The 21,554-nt window shown below is 48.6% G+C and overlaps 1 protein-coding gene across 1 annotated transcript in view; it reads right to left on the bottom strand.

The window, feature by feature from the left end:
• egfem1 (EGF-like and EMI domain containing 1) overlaps positions 1–21,554 on the bottom strand; it is a gene marked incomplete at its 5' end in the record, with an annotated part of 232,652 nt that overhangs the window by 37,343 nt on the left and 173,755 nt on the right. Inside the window, 2 exons of the mRNA XM_084308959.1 lie at positions 13,752–13,880; positions 16,271–16,402. Coding sequence (XP_084165085.1) covers positions 13,752–13,880; positions 16,271–16,402 — 261 coding nt within the window. The remainder of the gene's footprint in view (positions 1–13,751; positions 13,881–16,270; positions 16,403–21,554) is intronic.

The following is a 21,554-nucleotide window of genomic DNA, read 5'->3' as shown; positions in this document are numbered from 1 at the left end:
CTGTAGGAGTCGCTGTTTACAACGACCCGGACCCACCCCGCCAGCTTCTCCCACCCTCTAATACAGCCAATTGTATTAGTGTGAACGGCCAGCCAAGCTGGTGACAACCCCGGAGCTGTGAGCTGGATTCTAACAGGCGAATCCAGCTCACAGCTTCGGGGTTGGTGACGAACGCAATCTCCGCTACGCCACCTAACCGCCCTAGGGCTATAACTATCGTTCAGGATGTAGGAACGTTTTACTTTTTCATTCACACATTCATACTAAAATACCGTCCAGAGTATTGTTGTGGCTGAGTAGTCGTTTAACACAGCAGGAGACGTTATTTCCAGTTTCAACAGGCAATTTATTTAAGGACAGAAGGTTTAACAGCAGAAGCTATGGATCAGCAGACGGTCACCACAGTTGAAGAAAAACACTCTGACCTCTCAATCCCTCTGCTTGTCCCATAAATCCCTTCCCAGCCCTGCCCCCCCATGACAGATATGATGACGTGACATATTATATCAGATATGACATGACGTACATTAAAATGACACATAGATTTAACATCGAAGAGAGATGCGATTGAGTGAGATGTGTGTGTGTATATGTATGTGTGTGAAAGAGAGAGTCAAGATTAGCGAGATGTGTGTGTGTATATGTGTGTGTATGAAAGAGAGAGTCAAGATTAGTGAGATGTGTGTGTGTATATGTGTGTGTATGAAAGAGAGAAAAGATTAGTGAGATGTGTGTGTGTATATGTGTGTATATGAAAGAGAGAAAAGGACAAGATATGATGTACAAGATTAAAGCACACGATATGATGTACAAGATTAAAAGCACACGACGTGATGTACTGAAATGTCTATCTGCCTATCTCAAAGTTGTTTTAAGAACATCAGCCAGACCGTCTTTCAGTACTGCTTAGTTGACAAAGTTGTTTTAAGAACATCAGCCAGACCGTCTTTCAGTACTGCTTAGTTGACCCATATTAAACTAGTTCACTTCATATACACATTTTCCCCAACGTATAAATATGTTTTTATCGTTTTCTGCAGTATTTCATAGAACATGAGATATAGGCATAAATGCATATATTAGATGATCAAATGCAGTTTGATACCGATCAACGTTATATAAAAAATTTCAACTGTACACGGTCCTAGACGTTATGACTCATCATCTGCAGGTGAACGGAGGGGGGGGGGGGGGGGTCGTTTATAATTCAATACCGACGTTAAATGATTCATGGGTAGTATGGGTGATATATTGATCAGAGCCGTTTGTATCGAAAATGGTAAAGAAAAACGCTGAAACTCACCCCAGTCTCCTCGTAGCGTTGGGCGATCACACTGGAGCAAAAAGATCGCTATTATGGGATGTTGATCGATGCGATCCATTTCCGGTTTGTATATTACTAATACACGTCCAAATCATGTTGATTATTGAGTTATGGCAAAGATTCATATCGACGGTGTCTGTATTGAGCCCCGGGACGATAAGCGAGTGGCCGGACGAAAATAGGGGACGGACCACTTCCGGTTTGGGCAACTTCCGGTTTGGCAACTCGCCGATCGGCCACCAGGTGGCGGTATTGAAGCGTTGCAGAGTTGTGATGGATCAGACAGCATCACCCAAGACTCCGTGGGTGAAATATGAATACCATGACGAAAATATGAAATATTGATCTAAAAAACGCCTTAAGGAGTTATTGGCAGACAACGCATGGCGGAGAAACCCGCCTTAACCCGTTATTGTCGCAGAATGGGTTAATATTAAAAAAAATTAAAAATAAAAATGTATTTAAGCCACCATGTACAGTATGGCTCGGCGGCCAGTCAAACCAAGCAGTCACCATGTACAGTATGGCTCGGCGGCCAGTCAAACCAAGCAGTCAACATGTACAGTATGGCTCGGCGGCCAGTCAAACCAAGCAGTCACCTAGGCTCTTTCGTGACTGCAATGCACTGTAATCATAACAACTACTACCTTACACTGTAATCATAACTACTACTACCCTTACACTGTAATCATAACTATTATTACTACCTTATAGGCGTGCACAATATTAATTTTTGACCCCGATATCGATACCGATAACTTTCTGCTCCTCAAGGTCGATACCGATAACCGATAATATATATATATTTATTGTATTATGATTTTTTTTTTTATGTATATTCCTGTAGTTTTGACCTAACCAGATTTATCATGATATGAGCGTTACTACTATGAACAACAAAGCCAAGAGAACAGTTTTGACTCTTCAAATAAAGTGACTATATTTATTTTTCCAAATAAATATAATTTGAGTCAATCACAAAATTCACAATCCGTCAATGTCATTAACAATGTGTTTCCCTGAACAATGAGTGAACTAAAAACCAACAGGTATTGTGCTTTGTCAGCAGATAAAACATTTTACGCTATAGGAGAGGAGACTGTTGTGGTCTTGGTCCATGAAACAACTATTACTTGGCATTTATAGGACAGCACGCCTCAAAAAGAATGAAATAAACCAAACAAACATCACAGGTCACAAGCAGCCATTTTTGCGATAGCTCAGTGATTTTTTTTACTCGTTTATAAAAATGATTTAAAATGTTTATTAGCAACGCCGAGCTTTCAAACCCCGCCGCGTGTGTGTGAAACCCTAATTGTAACTGAGGGGTACAATTCCCTGACTGTATTGATAAGTATGGTATTATTAAACCACTACCGTCTATGTACTTTAACTACTGGCCACACAGTACATGATATAGATATGATGAACACTTTCCCACCTGATGAAACGAAGTCCACACAAATGTATAAATCGAATATTTTATATAGCAAAGGGTATATACAACGTTCACTTAATGACATTTATGATTTGAATGCACTTGTAAGGCAAATGAGTATTCGTAGGCAAATCAACATTGAATGTCCAATCTCTGGTTACGCAGGGAGCAAGTATACAACCTGGTTCTTTAGGGAACTATAGCGATGGTACTTAAATGATTATAGCTGGATACACTAAAGGGGGGGTCCCGCTGGTTGTAAGTCAGTAGAGGGGGGGGTTAGGAGAGCCGCTGGCGATATCCCATCTGGCCAACGATTTCTTGGGAGAATTCAGAGTGCTGAACACGGTGCCCACAGAACCTCGGTCCGCAGATGAATACAGCTGGGCCCTCTTGTAGACAGTAGCTGCCGGTCCACAACGAAGAGACGTGAGGCGACCTCACTCGGGGTAGAGCGCCGTCTCACCTGGACTCCTCTCGGGGGGTAGTTCCAACACTCAGCAGTGTTGGCTGTTATCCATGGCATAATCAAAGCACCCAAAGCAAGTAGATAATCCAAGCCGTGTAGGGCTCGCCGTCGTCCGGGTAAAGTAATCCAATGTACAGGTCCACTCGTCCTGGCCCAGAACTCCTCGGATGAAAGCACCACACGTGGTCTGCCCAGCCTGGTTAAGACTCTAGATAACGCCAGGAACGATGGGGGTACTGCTCACTTTATAACTCTAACCGAACGATGCACCATACATAATAGACTATTATTACCTTAATAGAAATACGTCCCACTCGACGGTATAGTGCCAAACTATGACAATTCAACTATTAATCCACACGATGTCTCAATGCCTATTCTGAGGCCAAGTAGGCCATACTGCACCACACGTGGGTCGTGGGTGAGGCTTCACGTCTGTTACTAGGTTGGAGGGTAAAGGACTAATGGACTAAAAAGAAAGTTCTACTTTACTTGCGCCATATATATATGCGCTGTGAACAAGTAGTACCATTCGTATTTCGCCAGACGTATTCCTACGCGGAACCGGGCTTGTAACGACATGTTCGTCGGCACGATTGAACTTGAACCAAGGGGCTTGGCTGCTGGCGCCAGGTTCTTGTCCAATGGTAGAATGAAACTATTATGGGCTGTTAGTAGACTAAAGGGATATTCAGTGTATATGTACAAGGAATATACAAGGGATATCAAACGATATACAAATACTATTAAATATATATCCATAAATAAATATATATATTCGGTTTAATCTGATCCTTCACAACAGCCGCCCCCTAATTAGTCCCACCTAATTAGCTAAGCAGAGACAGATTAACCGCACTGTCTACCACTCAAGGTCCGCTGTAAGGGTCAGTCAACTCACAAAGTCATGGGGTCATGGTCGTCATCGATAGTGTCTGGGAGTCTGGGCAGTTCTATTAGCCTCGCCACGGGTCGTGTGTAAGTTCGCCCTTGGACGAGCACCTCGGCTGCTCGGACCTTGCCATCGGTACCGGTGATCACTTTGCTTACGCGGCCAGCCGGCCACATAGCTCTGGGTAGTGACTGGTCGATAATCATGACGACTGTTCCTTCTGTCAAATTGTCTCTCTCTTTTACCCACTTCTGGCGGGTCTGTAGAGACGGTAGGTAGTGGAGTAGAAAGCTGTTCCAAAACTTGTCAGCTAGTACTTGACTGTACCTCCACATTCTTCGGCCGTTCGCTTCTTCAGGCCTGTACATTGTCTGGGGTAGCGCGGGGTCCAGCCGCACCATCAAGAGTGTGTTGGGGGTGACTGGGTCGACATCTGCTATATCACTGGAGACGTAACCGAGGGGCTTGGAGTTCAATACTCCCTCGATCTCCGTGAGGACTGTCATTAGGACTTCTTCCGCCACGGTCTGGGCCCCAAGCACGGCGTACAGGGCTGTCTTTATGGAACGTACTTCTCGTTCCCAGGTTCCACCGAAGTGAGGTGTGTTCGGGGGATTAAACTGGAAGTCAATCTGGGATGGAGCGAGGTGGGTCTTAAGTTCTGGGCCCATAGCTTGGAAGCTCTCCCTCAGCTCTCTTTCTCCGCCTTTGAAGTTTGTCCCGTGATCAGACAACAATGTAGACGGTTTTCCTTTCCGTGATGTGAATCTTCGGAAGGCCATGAGGAATGAGTCTGTGCTCATGGTTGAAAGGAGTTCGATATGTATCGCTCTGGTGGTCATGCATTTGAATACAATACCCCACCGCTTCTCGGTTCCTCTTCCTTTCTTTATATACAACGGGCCAAAACAGTCCATGCCTGTGGAGTGGAATGGCTTGTCGCCGAGTCGGAGGCGACAGGGAGGTAGGTCAGCCATCCGGGGTATGCTGGGCTGCGCGCGCCACTTTCGGCAGTCTAGACAGGTTCGCTGGAAGCGTCGCACTGCTTCTCTTCCTTGAAGTATCCAATAGCGACGTCTGATCTCCGCGAAGACTCTCTCTGCTCCTGCGTGGTGTACATCCTCGTCGTATTTCTTTATGATCAGCTCTGTGACCTTGTGTCGGCTGTTCAAGACTATCGGGTACTTAACGTCATCCGGTAGATCGGGGGCTCTCCGCAGACGACCACCCACTCTGATGAGATTATGGGCGTCGCTCTCGGGTGCCAGGTGGAGCAATCTGCTGTCTGATGGGACGGGCTTTCCTCCCTGTAGACAGTCTAGCTCATCGGGGAACGAGTCTCTCTGGGCTCGTTGCAGCAGAAGAAGTTCTGCTTCTTCGTAGTCAGCTGCTGAAATGTTGGCAGTGGACTGAATCTCGGGGTGGTGCCACAGGAATGTCTTTAGCTGCGCACTCTGTAGGGTAATGCAATCATCTATGTTGGGGTCTGTGGAGGCGACTGTGCTCAGTCCACAGAACATAGGTTTCTTGTTCTCAGCCTCCTCTTTACTCGCTTCCCGTGGGGTGGGCGTAGGCCACTCTTCTTCCGGGAGCTGGAGGAACTCTGGTCCGTCACTGTAGATGTTGCGACGGGTGAGGTCATCTAGGGACATTCCCCGGGTGATGACGTCAGCTGGGTTGTGTTTGGTGTCCACATACCGCCAGCTCGCTGCTTCTGTTAACTCTTGAATCTCGGTGACTCTGACTCCCACGAAGACCTTGTATCTGCATGAATCAGACTTGATCCATGTGAGTACTGTCGTGGAATCTGACCACAAGATTGTTCTGTGCACCGGAATGGTGAGTTCACGTTGGATTAACGTGGCTAGATGCGCTCCTGCTAGGGCTGCGCAGAGCTCTAGACGCGGGATAGATTGTTGCTTTCGTGGGGCTATTCTTGAGCGAGCCAGGATGAAAGCAGTGTGTATCTCTCCTCCCTTCTCTTGGGCATGCAAGTAGGCCACCGATCCATAGGCTACTTCGGAGGCGTCACTGAAGACGTGTAGATCCATCTTGCATGTCTCTGGCCTCACTGTGGGTGGGAAGTAGCTGCGGCGTATATTGACGCCTGGGAGTGAGCGGAGCTCCGTCTCCCACTCTCTCCATGTGGAGGCAAGGTGTGCGGGTATTGGGTCGTCCCAGCCCTGGTCCTTGTCCCATAGTGCTCGTACAATCATCTTTGCCCTGGTGGTGTAAGGTAGAATACATCCCAACGGGTCATATTGTCTGGCGAGTGTTCTGTACACACTCCGTCTGGTGGTCGGTATCGCCGTCGACCTTCCCTGCTCCGTGGTCAGGGGTTTGTGTCTATAGTGGAGCGAGTCTGTTTTGAAGCGCCAGACTAATCCTAGTGTCATTTCTTGGGCTTCTCCTGGGATGGTCGCCATCCAGGTCTCGCTGCTGGCAGCCTTGTCCGCGGGGGAGAGGCTGCGCAATACGTGCGGGTCACTGCTGGCCCACTGCCTGAGATCAAAGCCGCCTTTGATCAGGGAGGCGCGTAGCTTGATTAGGAGAGCCTCGGCTTCTTCTTGAGTCGAAACGCTTTGTAAACAGTTGTCCACGTAGAAACTGTTCTTCACACTGTGTCGGACCTCTTCATCTGCTGCTGGGTCCTCTGCGACGTGTTTCTGTAGTGCAAATGTAGCACAGCACGGGCTGCATGTGGTTCCGAAGGGGAGGACTTCCCACTGGTAGATGGCTGGGTGCTCATCTCCGATCCTCTCTCTCCATAGGAACCGCAGCAGGGGCTTGTCCTCCTCCACTAGTCTCACCTGCAGGAACATCCCTTTGATATCCCCGCTGATAGCCACCTTGTCCTGGCGGAAGCGTAGTAGCACGCCTAGTAGAGAGGGGCCGAGTGTGGGGCCGGGCAAGAGCTCTTTATTCAGATTTTGGGATCCGATCTGGTAGCTGCAGTTAAACACAATGCGATCCTTGCCGTTGTGGTGGACCTTGTGGTGCGGCACGTACCATGATTCGGTCGTCTGATCGGCCTCTTTAATGTCAATCTTTGTCACGTGTCCCGCTGTGATTAGCTTCTCAATCTCAGCGCGGTACACACTCTCTTGAGCGGGGTCTTTGGCTAGGCGCCGCTCTGTGTTCAATAGATACCGCTCCGTGGCGTCTTTCTTTGCGTGAAAGGTGGGCATTCCCTCTCGCCTCAGGAGTGGAGTTGCGTATCTCATCACTCCGCCGACTGTGACTCTCTTTGTCCCTTGCTCGAGGAGGTTTATGGCGTAAATGTCTTCTTTAGAACGAATGTCTTTCTTTTCGTTCTTAAAGGGCATTGTCTCTAGTGTCCATAGCCTCTCGACATGCTGCAGGAGAGTGGTGTCTTCTTCTGTCGCTCTGGAGTGGAGGCAGCTAGTGGCTGCTGTTCGGTTGAGAGATTTAGCGAGGGGGCCTTGTAGTGTCCACCCTAGGCGGGTCTCGACTGCTGCAGGACAGCCTCGGGGGCCTGTATGGACCCGGTCTATCGGGACTATGAGATCTGCATGGTCGGAGCCTATCAGCAGGGTCGGGGTGGCGCCGTCTATGAGCGGGATAGGTAGTTGACGCAGGTGCACATATTTATCCATCAGCTTGGCGATGGGGTAGGTGTACTGTGATAGTCCTATTTCTTGGCTGGTGAAAGCATTTGTAATCCTATACCGTCGCTCTGGCTGCCCGCTTGCTGCGATAGTGAAGGAGACATTCTCGCCCTTTATCGTCTTTAAATCTCTTCTTATTGTCCGAATCGTCATTTGGTTCTCGCTCCCCCGCAGTCCCAGCTGGGCCGCAGCGGACGCGAGCAGAAGGGTCTTCTCTGACCCGTCATCAAGGACGGCGTAAGTGTCCATGACTTTATCTTGGTAGCTCAATGTTACACGGACTACCTTTAAGAGCACTTGGGCGCCGCTGCTGCTGGCGGGGTCAATGTACATGCCTTGGTGCTGCTCGATGGTGCAGGTGCAGGCCTTCTTCTGTTACTGTCGTGTAGTACATCTAGATGGGCTCCGTCACACCGACTGCACCTCTTCTTTAGGCGGCATTCGGCTGCCATGTGACTGCGCGCACATCGGTAACAGCGCCTGTTGGACTTTATCCATTGACTCACTTCTTCTGCATTCATCTTTGTGAACAGGTCACATTGTGACAGCCAGTGTTCCTTCTCGCAGTACGGGCACACCATCTTCCACTTCTCTTTTCTCGAGGGGGTACTGTGGTTCTTACTGCTCGGTACTGATTCTGATTGGTGCATGACAGTCACCGATCTTCTTCCATCGTTTATTCTCCTGGGTCCCTCTCTGGAGCTTGGCGTGCTCCGCACGAACGTATCCAGTCGTAAGCTGCTGACTTCTCTCGCCAGGAAGTCGGCTAGATCGAGGAGGGATGGTTCGGGACCGTTAGGATCACGGTGGTCTCTCTGCCGCCTGAAGCGCTCTTGTCTGGCGGGTGGCAGCTTCTCTAAAATCCTCTCGACGTTAGAGTTGGCGTATAGCTCGTGCATGCCCTTTTCCCGTTGCGCTCCCAGCATCCCTACCAGGGACTGCACTTTTATAGACAGGTCGTCTAATGAGCGATTGTCTGTTGCTGGGGGTAGGCGATCAATATGCCTTATCTCTTGGATTACGTAATCCCATATACGTCCATATCTCTGGTCCAGCGCTGCTAGAGCCGCGGTGTATGGGGTCGTAGAGGTGGCATAGGCTAGCGCTATATTGTGCGCTCGCGGTACTTTCAGGTGCTTCAGTAATATTGCATACTTGTGGCGTTCATCAGCGACATCCACCATCATTGTCTCTAAGCACATCCGGAGCTCCGTGTACTGTGCTCGATTCTCATAGGTGAAGTCTGGAAACGTCGGTGTGGCAATGTATGACGCCGTGGATGGCTGATACATCGGCGAGCGTTGGGGGAGAGACCTCCTAGGCGAGTCTCCTCTTGCGCCTCTCTGTGGGCTGGTACCGACAGGGTACCATGGCCCGCTGGTCCAGGTGCTATTCCTCGGGGCTGGTCGTGCGTCGTGCTCACCCGTGAATAGAGTCGGGGGTCTGTAGCGCAGCGCCGCGGGGGTATAGCCTGGGCTGTACTGGACCTCCTGGTCCGGTGGAGTACTGTGCTGTCGTCGGGCTTGGTTCTCCTCCTCTCCCTCTTCTTCTTCTATCAGGTCCTCTAGATCCTGTAGTCGTTTATTTAGCTTCTCCGCAGTGTATGCCGCTCCTTCCTTGTAGCTGGGTCTCGCTTGGACCGGTCTGGGAAGGGGGTCTGCGGGGGGTATAGGCTTGGTCTGTTGGTCAAGTTCAGGGTCGCTTGCTCGGTTAGGAGACGCTGCCCTTGACTGTTGTCTCGACGAGTTCCTTGAACCCCTGGCGGAGGGAGAGGGTGTTGCCTTGAGGATCAGCTGCTCCATTAGCTGCGCTTGTAACTTGTCGCGCTCGGCTTGTAGTCTGTCGCGCTCGGCTTCGCGCTTGGTGAGATCTGCTTCTCTTTGGGCACCGGCAGCGGCGCGCTGGGCGTCGGCCCGGTCTCTTGCCATATTCTCTTCCGTCTGAAGGCGTCTCATCTCCAGGCGTATGCGCTCTTCTTCGCTCCGTTGTTGCGCTTGGAGTTGTTCGCGCTCGCTAAGCGTCTGTGCTTGGAGTCGATCGTGTTCACCCTGAAGTCGATCGCGTTCACCCTGAAGTCGATCGCGTTCGGTAGAGGCTGTCAGGCTGACGAGGAACGCCTGTGATAGCATCCTCTCCGCTTCGCTGGGGGAAGACGGTTGTAGAGGTGAGCCGCTCCTGGCTGTACTCGTTGGGGAGTCCTGGAGCTCTATTTCCTCGGCGCTCTCCTCCTCTTCTTCCGTGCAGAGTTCTCTCTCTGTAGGGTTGTCTTCCTCCCGGGGCTGGTCGGGGACTACTTCTTCGGTATTGGCGGGGGGTAAAGGCATGTCAGCTCCCTCCTGGTCCCCACCGTGAGCTTGGTCAGTTACATTAGAACCCACTAGGGTCTCTGTGGTCGGGGTAACCTGGTCGTTAAGGTCAGACATAATTTTACTTTCTATTTTTACCGCGTTTACCGTTTGTCGAAGGCTAGGTAGTTGACTGACAGCGCAATCCTCTAAGTACTGAGGTGTCTGTCGTCTGCGCCGCGGGCGCTCCACGTCAGGAGGACCGTTTCGTGGAGTGTTCATCATAGGCCATTTCAATATTAATAACACTATATTAATATTACACTAGTTACCCTCCGGCTCGAAGGACCAATTGTAACTGAGGGGTACAATTCCCTGACTGTATTGATAAGTATGGTATTATTAAACCACTACCGTCTATGTACTTTAACTACTGGCCACACAGTACATGATATAGATATGATGAACACTTTCCCACCTGATGAAACGAAGTCCACACAAATGTATAAATCGAATATTTTATATAGCAAAGGGTATATACAACGTTCACTTAATGACATTTATGATTTGAATGCACTTGTAAGGCAAATGAGTATTCGTAGGCAAATCAACATTGAATGTCCAATCTCTGGTTACGCAGGGAGCAAGTATACAACCTGGTTCTTTAGGGAACTATAGCGATGGTACTTAAATGATTATAGCTGGATACACTAAAGGGGGGGTCCCGCTGGTTGTAAGTCAGTAGGGGGGGGGGGTTAGGAGAGCCGCTGGCGATATCCCATCTGGCCAACGATTTCTTGGGAGAATTCAGAGTGCTGAACACGGTGCCCACAGAACCTCGGTCCGCAGATGAATACAGCTGGGCCCTCTTGTAGACGGTAGCTGCCGGTCCACAACGAAGAGACGTGAGGCGACCTCACTCGGGGTAGAGCGCCGTCTCACCTGGACTCCTCTCGGGGGGTAGTTCCAACACTCAGCAGTGTTGGCTGTTATCCATGGCATAATCAAAGCACCCAAAGCAAGTAGATAATCCAAGCCGTGTAGGGCTCGCCGTCGTCCGGGTAAAGTAATCCAATGTACAGGTCCACTCGTCCTGGCCCAGAACTCCTCGGATGAAAGCACCACACGTGGTCTGCCCAGCCTGGTTAAGACTCTAGATAACGCCAGGAACGATGGGGGTACTGCTCACTTTATAACTCTAACCGAACGATGCACCATACATAATAGACTATTATTAACTTAATAGAAATACGTCCCACTCGACGGTATAGTGCCAAACTATGACAATTCAACTATTAATCCACACGATGTCTCAATGCCTATTCTGAGGCCAAGTAGGCCATACTGCACCACACGTGGGTCGTGGGTGAGGCTTCACGTCTGTTACTAGGTTGGAGGGTAAAGGACTAATGGACTAAAAAGAAAGTTCTACTTTACTTGCGCCATATATATATGCGCTGTGAACAAATAGTACCATTCGTATTTCGCCAGACGTATTCCTACGCGGAACCGGGCTTGTAACGACATGTTCGTCGGCACGATTGAACTTGAACCAAGGGGCTTGGCTGCTGGCGCCAGGTTCTTGTCCAATGGTAGAATGAAACTATTATGGGCTGTTAGTAGACTAAAGGGATATTCAGTGTATATGTACAAGGAATATACAAGGGATATCAAACGATATACAAATACTATTAAATATATATCCATAAATAAATATATATATTCGGTTTAATCTGATCCTTCACAACACTAATGGAATGCTGGGTACCTTTGAAATTTATATCTGATATATTTTGGACCCACCGCTAGCTTTTAAGCAGTACTTGGTGGTGCAAATTAACCTGGCTACTACGGAGGAATAAGTGACTGCGTATTCGAGCCCCTGGCTTGCATCGCAGTCACGAAAGGGGCTACAACCAAGCTAGCTTGGTTACGTTAGTTAGCATCCAAGCTAGCCTGATTACGTTAGTTAGAAACCAAGCTAGCCTATGTAGGCTGCTTACCTGGCCAATAATGTGGTCCTCCTCCTGGACAGATAGATTTGTTAAATCATAATATCCACAGTGGTGTGCTGTGCTGGTCCTCAGTAAATGTGCCGCCGGCGAAAAATAAGTTGCTAATAAAGTGCTATATGCTTCATTGCATATTCCAAAGTGGCCGCGAGGCGAAGACGTTTGGTCACGTTTGCTTTTAATGTGATTTGATTGGCCAGACGCCAATTAATTAGCAAATTAGCATATATTCCCCTACCTAGAGAACCAAGCTGGGCCGTGTTACGGCTTGGAGCTAAGTCCAACCCAGCTTGAATCTTATTGGCTAATAATGAGGTAATAGGATGAATAAACAAACAAAAAAACTGCCTAGCGTCCTAACCTTGTTCCCAGCTTTATCTCGTCTCGGCAGACTGTGAGTCAGTGAGTATGGGCCACAGTGACAGTGTTAGAGAGAGTGGGCGCAGTTTCGCTCCTTCGGTTAATTTCTCCAGGAGGGAGAAAATTATTATAAAAATTATGATTTTTTTTATTATTGTAAACTATAAAAAAATTTAAAAAATATATATATTTTTTTACTGTTTATATTTTTGGGGAAGCTTGGGGAAGCCTCCATGAATATTCGCCACTGCGCATGGCATGAACTAATGAGATTTCTCGTGGCTGGCACTCAAAGTGTTAAGAGGATGGGTCATGGCCCAGGCATTCTCACGGAAGTTATTCAGCGCTGGGAGAGAACGCTGCTTCTTCTTACAATGCGATTTGTCTCCCAGTGGTAAGAGGGGAGGTCATTTTGGAATGTTTCTACGACGACACTGACAACCATCCTCTATGACGAGACGACACTGACCCTTCCTCTTCTTCTAGTCCTAGTCAGTAGGGTGACAAAGCCATTGGGTGAACTGATCTGCTCTTTAGTCAAATTGTCCATCCAGCTGTCAAATTGTGAATCTAGCTGTAGGCTGTGCTGTATATGCTGGACACATGAAACACATGAGAGAAGCGCTTCTTGGATCTGAACCACATTGTAATCAGACAGCCAAACACTGAAGAACCACTGGAGAAATCCCTCACAGGCCAAGTAGAAAAACCTGTAGATCTATAAACCCCCCCCCCCCCCCCCCCCAAGGCTATTTAAAAAGCCTTTATTATAGTGGCTACCTAGTTAAAGATCTGCGACCAACGCGTATGGACCGAGTCTGGTCTTGATCAGGGTGCAGACTAAATCTGTTTTCCTCTCTCTCTCCGCCTTCATTGCACTCTGTGGAAATGCAACAAGAATGTTGAGGGCAAGAGAACTGCCCACACTATCTGAATAGAGACACGACAGACAGGAGTGACTCACCTGAGCTGCAGTCAGCTCCTCTGAATAGAGACACGACAGATAGGAGTGACTCACCTGAGCTGCAGTCAGCTCCTCTGAATAGAGACACGACAGATAGGAGTGACTCACCTGAGCTGCAGTCAGCTCCTCTGAATAGAGACACGACAGACAGCTGTGACTCACCTGAGCTGCAGTCAGCTCCTCTGAATAGAGACACGACAGACAGGAGTGACTCACCTGAGCTGCAGTCAGCTCCTCTGAATAGAGACACGACAGACAGGAGTGACTCACCTGAGCTGCAGTCAGCTCCTCTGAATAGAGACACGACAGACAGCTGTGACTCACCTGAGCTGCAGTCAGCTCCTCTGAATAGAGACACGACAGACAGGAGTGACTCACCTGAGCCGCAGTCAGCTCCGATGAAGCCAGCTGGACACTGACACGTCCCCGTCTTGAAGTCACACCGTCCTCCATTGCTACACTTGCATCTTGACTTGCAGTTTGGCCCGTATGTCCCCTCTCGACATCCTGGAGACAGAGAAAGGACAAGAGGAAGAGATGAAAGAAGGGCAGCACTGTGACACCAGTTCCGGTGCTCATGTTAGCTGATCGAACCCCTCCATGGCAGGCTCGCGATCTTCAGTGATAGTTTCGGCGTCTGGCCTCTACGTGTGATTGGAGCAGAATCTCTTGTTGACCGGCGTGGAGAAATGGCTTCTGGTGTGAACAGCCAGGCTCCTGCTCTTCTGGTGTGAACAGCCAGGCTCCTGCTCTTCTGGTGTGAACAGCCAGGCTCCTGCTCTTCTGAGGTGAACAGCCAGGCTCCTGCTCTTCTGGTGTGAACAGCCAGGCTCCTGCTCTTCTGGTGTGAACAGCCAGGCTCCTGCTCTTCTGGTGTGAACAGCCAGGCTCCTGCTCTTCTGAGGTGAACAGCCAGGCTCCTGCTCTTCTGGTGTGAACAGCCAGGCTCCTGCTCTTCTGAGGTGAACAGCCAGGCTCCTGCTCTTCTGGTGTGAACAGCCAGGCTCCTGCTCTTCTGGTGTGAACAGCCAGGCTCCTGCTCTTCTGGTGTGAACAGCCAGGCTCCTGCTCTTCTGGTGTGAACAGCCAGGCTCCTGCTCTTCTGGTGTGAACAGCCGGGCTCCTGCTCGCTCCAGAATTGACACCTCACGGCTTCGCTGTCCTGTGTGTCCCCGGCCTAAATGTATTTGGTCTTCTTTGTTTAGGACGGACGAAGGTTGAAAGATTGAAACCCCATGCTTTTATTGTAAAAGTTTTAACGACCCGAAATAGTGAGGACCATGTAGACTCAACCATTACATTGCATGTTTATTCCATGTAATGGACCCGTCTCAAACCCAGCCCTCTTATCTCGATCCTCCAATCACAACTTTCGTAGGGAAGCAATTGGTCAATTGCGCGTGGTTGAGCCCACACGGTCCTCATTCCGAGCGGTAACAGTGACCCAACGGTACACTTTACTCAGCTCACAGCGCGCCCCATAGTAGCCTGGTAGACAGGTACAGTACACTTTACTCAGCTCACAGCGCGCCCCATAGTAGCCTGGTAGACAGGTACAGTACACTTACTCAGCTCACAGCGTGCCCCATAGTAGCCTGGTAGACTGGTACAGTACACTTACTCAGCTCACAGCGCGCCCCATAGTAGCCTGGTAGACAGGTACAGTACACTTACTCAGCTCACAGCGCGCCCCATAGTAGCCTGGTAGACAGGTACAGTACACTTACTCAGCTCACAGCGCGCCCCATAGTAGCCTGGTAGACTGGTACAGTACACTTACTCAGCTCACAGCGCGCCCCATAGTAGCCTGGTAGACTGGTACAGTACACTTACTCAGCTCACAGCGAGCCCCATAGTAGCCTGGTAGACAGGTACAGTACACTTACTCAGCTCACAGCGCGCCCCATAGTAGCCTGGTAGACTGGTACAGTACACTTACTCAGCTCACAGCGCGCCCCATAGTAGCCTGGTAGACAGGTACAGTACACTTACTCAGCTCACAGCGAGCCCCATAGTAGCCTGGTAGACTGGTACAGTACACTTACTCAGCTCACAGCGCGCCCCATAGTAGCCTGGTAGACTGGTACAGTACACTTACTCAGCTCACAGCGCGCCCCATAGTAGCCTGGTAGACAGGTACAGTACACTTACTCAGCTCACAGCGAGCCCCATAGTAGCCTGGTAGACTGGTACAGTACACTTACTCAGCTCACAGCGCGCCCCATAGTAGCCTGGTAGACTGGTACAGTACACTTACTCAGCTCACAGCGCGCCCCATAGTAGCCTGGTAGACAGGTACAGTACACTTTACTCAGCTCACAGCGCGCCCCATAGTAGCCTGGTAGACAGGTACAGTACACTTACTCAGCTCACAGCGCGCCCCATAGTAGCCTGGTAGACTGGTACAGTACACTTACTCAGCTCACAGCGCGCCCCATAGTAGCCTGGTAGACAGGTACAGTACACTTACTCAGCTCACAGCGCGCCCCATAGTAGCCTGGTAGACAGGTACAGTACACTTACTCAGCTCACAGCGCGCCCCATAGTAGCCTGGTAGACAGGTACAGTACACTTTACTCAGCTCACAGCGCGCCCCATAGTAGCCTGGTAGACAGGTACAGTACACTTACTCAGCTCACAGCGCGCCCCATAGTAGCCTGGTAGACAGGTACAGTACACTTTACTCAGCTCACAGCGCGCCCCATAGTAGCCTGGTAGACAGGTACAGTACACTTACTCAGCTCACAGCGCGCCCCATAGTAGCCTGGTAGACAGGTACAGTACACTTTACTCAGCTCACAGCGCGCCCCATAGTAGCCTGGTAGACAGGTACAGTACACTTACTCAGCTCACAGCGCGCCCCATAGTAGCCTGGTAGACAGGTACAGTACACTTACTCAGCTCACAGCGCGCCCCATAGTAGCCTGGTAGACAGGTACACTTCCCGGTGACGGGGTGGCACTGCTCCTGGTCCCCGGAACACTGGCACAGCTGACTGCAGTTCTGCCCGTACATGCCAGCGGGGCACACTAGAGGAGACACGACAAGAGAAGATGGCATGTCATAGTACGTGACGTCATTCCTATTCACCAAGGAGGTTGGTGAGCAATGGAAATGTGTATCTCAAGCTGTGCCCTCTTTTCTTGATCCTCCAATCACAACTGTTGCAACAGGGCTTGTAATTGGGTCAATTGAACCCTTCTATTTGAAGAACCACATAAACGTTTTAAGTTCTATCATAAGTATCTAAAGATGTTGAGTTGGAGTGTTCATTCATAAAGACAGTAGAGGACAGGTGTACTACTTTTTGGGTGTATCACATTCACACTACAAGTGATTTCATGCTGACCATCATCCCCTCCAAACTCATCTCCAAACTTGGTGACCTTGTGGAAACCAAGGACCTTCCCAGACATGTTAAGCAGGAGAATAGTAAATGTCGTTTCAAAATCGTGGTAAAACAACATTTTCAACCAAAGAAATTGACATTCCCTAATAGATAGGTTGTATGTAAATGAAAATGTATGTGTCTGATAAAGAGATAGGTATATATAGATGAAAAGGCATGTGTCTGATAGGGATATATTATTAAAAGATTGTATGATTGGCTGATATAAACATAGATAATGTATGTAAAAGCTAAATAGTATATTATGCTGTATTGTATTATGAATTAATTATGAGTAGGTATTATTGTATTGTATTATGAATTCATAAGGGGTATATATTGTTGTATTGTATTATGAATTTGATTAGAGTTTTTATTGTTGTTTTAATTGTCTGTATGACATGTGAATGTTGTGAGTGTATAAGTATGTAACTGTATTTTACGTGTTATGGACCCCAGGAAGAATAGCCCCAGCACTGCTGTGGCTAATGGGGATCCAAATAAACTTAAACTTAAACTTAAACCTTGACATCAACCCCTCTGTCTGCAACTGGATACTAGACTTCCAACAAACAGACCCCAGTTTGTTACACAGTCTCACCTCCTCCACCCTCACCCTGAACACTGGCGTCCCGCAAGGCTGCGTGCTGAGACCCCTCCTCTACTCCCTCTTCACCCACGACTGCACTCCTATACATGGCACCAACACCATTAATACGTTTGCAGACGACACAATGGTGGTGGGCCTCATCAAAAACAATGATGAGTCGGCCTACAGGGAGGAGATCCAGCACCTGGCGGCGTGGTGCGGCGACAACAACCTGGCCCTAAACACCAACAAAAGCAAGGAGCACATCGTGCACTTCAGGAAGACCAGAGCCAGCGTGCATGCCCCCTTCCACATCTCAGAGGACCTCTCCTGGACCCTCAACACCTCAGCACTGGTCAAGAAGGCTCACCAGCGCCTCTTCTTCCTGAGGAGACTGAAGAAAGCCCACCGGTCTCCTCAGATTCTGGTGAACTTTTACTTGTTCTGCCTCTGACCAGAAACACTGCAGAGGGTGGTGAAAACCACCCAACGCATCACCGGTACATCACTCCCTGCTATTGAGTCTATCCATCACAAACGGTGTCTGAGGAAGGCACGCCGCATAGTCAAGGACACCTCTCATCCCAATCATGGACTGTTTGCCCTCCTCTCCTCCAGGAGACGCTACAGGAACCTCCGCTCCAAGTCAAGCAGACTCAGGAACAGCTTCTGTCCCTCAGCTGTCATCTCCCTGAACTCTGTGCCACGTTGACAGCCCCCCCCCCCCCCCCCCCCATCATATAAACTCTGAACTCTGACTTCATTGCCTTCACCATAGGCTCTGTTACCCATACTGTACTCAATGTATACCTACCTATTGCTTTCACTGTCTACAACTGCCCTACACTACAATCATAGTAATCCTAATAATCTTAACTACCTCCAAACACACATCCGAAAACTCTAAACAGATTTGCACACATTCATTTAGTTTGACAGTTATTGAGAGTGAATGAGTTTGAATATGGCCACAAGTGATGTCATCGGGGACATTGAATCCTTGTGTTGTGTTAATTACAGCTCCATGAAATTATGTAGATGAAAAAACAGCAATACCGTGTCTTAAAGGGAACCGCTACCTTATAATTGCATAGAGCTGTAATTAACACAACACAAGGATTCAATGTCCCCGATGACATCACTGGTTGCCATATTCAAACTCATTCACTCTCAATAACTGTCAAACGAAATGAATGTGTGCAAAACTGTATGAGTTTTTAGATGTGTGTGAGATTTTGTGCAAAATAAATCAGCATTGTTTTTTTGCAAGTGCCCCAATCCAGGGTTTATTTGAGCATAGCAATTATGGTTAGACTAATGTTATTTGATCTAGGTAGCAAACAACATATGTTTGTTATCAAACAACAGGTGTTTAGTAATTAAATTGCAGGTATTCTTAATTAAATGACAGCCACAGCCGATGAGCAATGTGTACAGGGCTAAAACAATATTTGGTAAAAATGCATGAATTGTCACATAATGATTATATAATTGATCCTTGAGTAAATCGGAGAGCAAATCGATTTCCTTTTTTTTAACAAGCTTCTCATTCAGTCGTACCTATGGTACAATACATTTGAACTCCAGTGTTCACAAACATTGAAAATGCATCTTAAAACTAATTTGAAAAAAAGCATACAAACACAAATAAATCAGGCTACATATTAAAATAATATGTATAACTCATGCCATACGAGGAGGATCTGGCTTCACTCTCCTCAGATAGCTCCCCTCCTCAAACTGTTCCACTTGGGAACATTTAATGCAGTCTCAACACACTAACGATGCCCAAAACCTTCCCCCTATTAGCCATACGCACATTCTTTCACACACACACACACACACACACACACACACACACACACACACACACACACACACACACACACACACACACACACACACACACACACACACACACACACACACACACACACACACACACACACACACACACACACACACACACACACACACACACACACACAGTCCCTGAATATATACAAACAACATGCACATCATCGTCAGCGTAGTGATGAATGCGGTCCACGGAGGGACAATCAGTCACACGAAAAAAAAAGAGTTGAGATAAATCTGTGAACCAAACGCGTTGTTTTCTGGTGGGACCAGAGCACTCAGCCAGGCAGAGGCGGGCAGGCAGCGAGGGGGGACAGATAAGAAAGGACTCCAGACTAAAGAGGCAATTACAGCGCTGTCATTATGCATGTCTGCCTTCCAAAAGCCCTTATCCGCCATTGAGGAGACAAAAACAATGCCTCCTGTTTTACTTGGCAGCCATAGTGTAACGTTTATCAGATGTCTGGGGAGCGTGTGAGGAGAAGAGAGGAGAGGAGAGGAGAGGAGAGGAGAGGAGAGGAGAGGAGAGGAGAGGAGAGGAGAGGAGAGGAGAGGAGAGGAGAGGAGAAGAGAAGAGAAGAGAAGAGAAGAGAAGAGAAGAGAAGAGAAGAGAAGAGAAGAGAGAGAGAGGAGAGGAGAGGAGAAGAGAAGAGAGGGGAGAGGAGAAGAGAAGAGAAGAGAAGAGAAGAGAAGAGAAGAGAAGAGAAGAGAAGAGAAGAGAAGAGAAGAGAAGAGAAGAGAAGAGAAGAAAAGAGAAGAGAAGAGAAGAGAATATAAGAGAGGGGAGAGGGGAGGAGAGGAGAGGAGAAGAGAGGAGAGGGGAGAGGAGAGGAGAAGAGAAGAGAGGGGAGAGGAGAAGAGAAGAGAAGAGAAGAGAAGAGAAGAGAAGAGAAGAGAGGAGAATATAAGAGAGGGGAGAGGGGAGGGGAGGAGAGGAGAGGAGAAGAGAGGATAGGAGAAGATAAGAGAGGGGAGAGGGGAGGAGAGGAGAGGGGAGAGGATAGGAGAAGAGAAGAGAGGAGAGGAGAGGAGAGGAGAGGAGAGGAGAGGAGAGGAGAGGAGAGGAGAAGAGAAGAGAAGAGAAGAGAAGATAAGAGAAGAGAAGAGAAGAGAAGAGAAGAGAGAGGAGAGGAGAAGAGAAGAGAGGGGAGAGGAGAAGAGAAGAGAAGAGAAGAGAAGAGAAGAGAAGAGAAGAGAAGAGAAGAGAAGAGAAGAGAAGAGAATATAAGAGAGGGGAGAGGGAGGAGAGGAGAGGAGAAGAGAGGAGAGGGGAGAGGAGAGGAGAAGAGAAGAGAGGGGAGAGGAGAAGAGAAGAGAAGAGAAGAGAAGAGAAGAGAAGAGAAGAGAAGAGAAGAGAAGAGAAGAGAAGAGAAGAGAAGAGAAGAGAAGAGAAGAGAAGAGAGGAGAATATAAGAAAGGGGAGAGGGGAGGGGAGGAGAGGAGAGGAGAAGAGAGGATAGGAGAAGATAAGAGAGGGGAGAGGGGAGGAGAGGAGAGGGGAGAGGATAGGAGAAGAGAAGAGAGGAGAGGAGAGGAGAGGAGAGGAGAGGAGAGGAGAGGAGAGGAGAGGAGAGGAGAGGAGAGGAGAGGAGAGGAGAGGAGAGGAGAGGAGAGGAGAGGAGAGGAAAGGAAAGGAGAGGAGAGGAGAGGAATGGGGATAGACTGTATTTGTAGGATTTTGAGTGTTACTGTAGTAAGCTTTATAATAGCAGTAAGCTGCTCTCACACATACATACCTGGGTACACATATTTGAATGTGGTTTCAGAAAAACACAGAAACCACACACACACACACACACACACACACACACACACACACACACACACACACACACACACACACACACACACACACACACACACACACACACACACACACACACACACACACACACACACACACACACACACACACACACACACACACACACACACACACACACACACACACACACACACACACACCACACACACACACACACACACACACACACACACACACACACACACACACACACACACACACACACACACACACACACACACACACACACACACACACACACACACACACACACACACACACACACACACACACACACACACACACACACACACACACACACACACACACACACACACACACACACACACACACACACACACACACACACACACACACACACACACACACACACACACACACACACACACACACACACACACACACACACACACACACACACACACACACACACACACACACACACACACACACACACACACACACACACACACACACACACACACACACACACACACACACACACACACACACACACACACA

The sequence above is a fragment of the Notolepis coatsorum genome (genome assembly GCF_963971535.1).
Source record: "Notolepis coatsorum genome assembly, chromosome: 1".
Classification (NCBI taxonomy): domain Eukaryota; kingdom Metazoa; phylum Chordata; class Actinopteri; order Aulopiformes; family Paralepididae; genus Notolepis; species Notolepis coatsorum.
The sequence above is the reverse complement of the archived record's forward strand: the minus strand, read 5'-3'. Positions and strand labels throughout refer to the sequence as shown.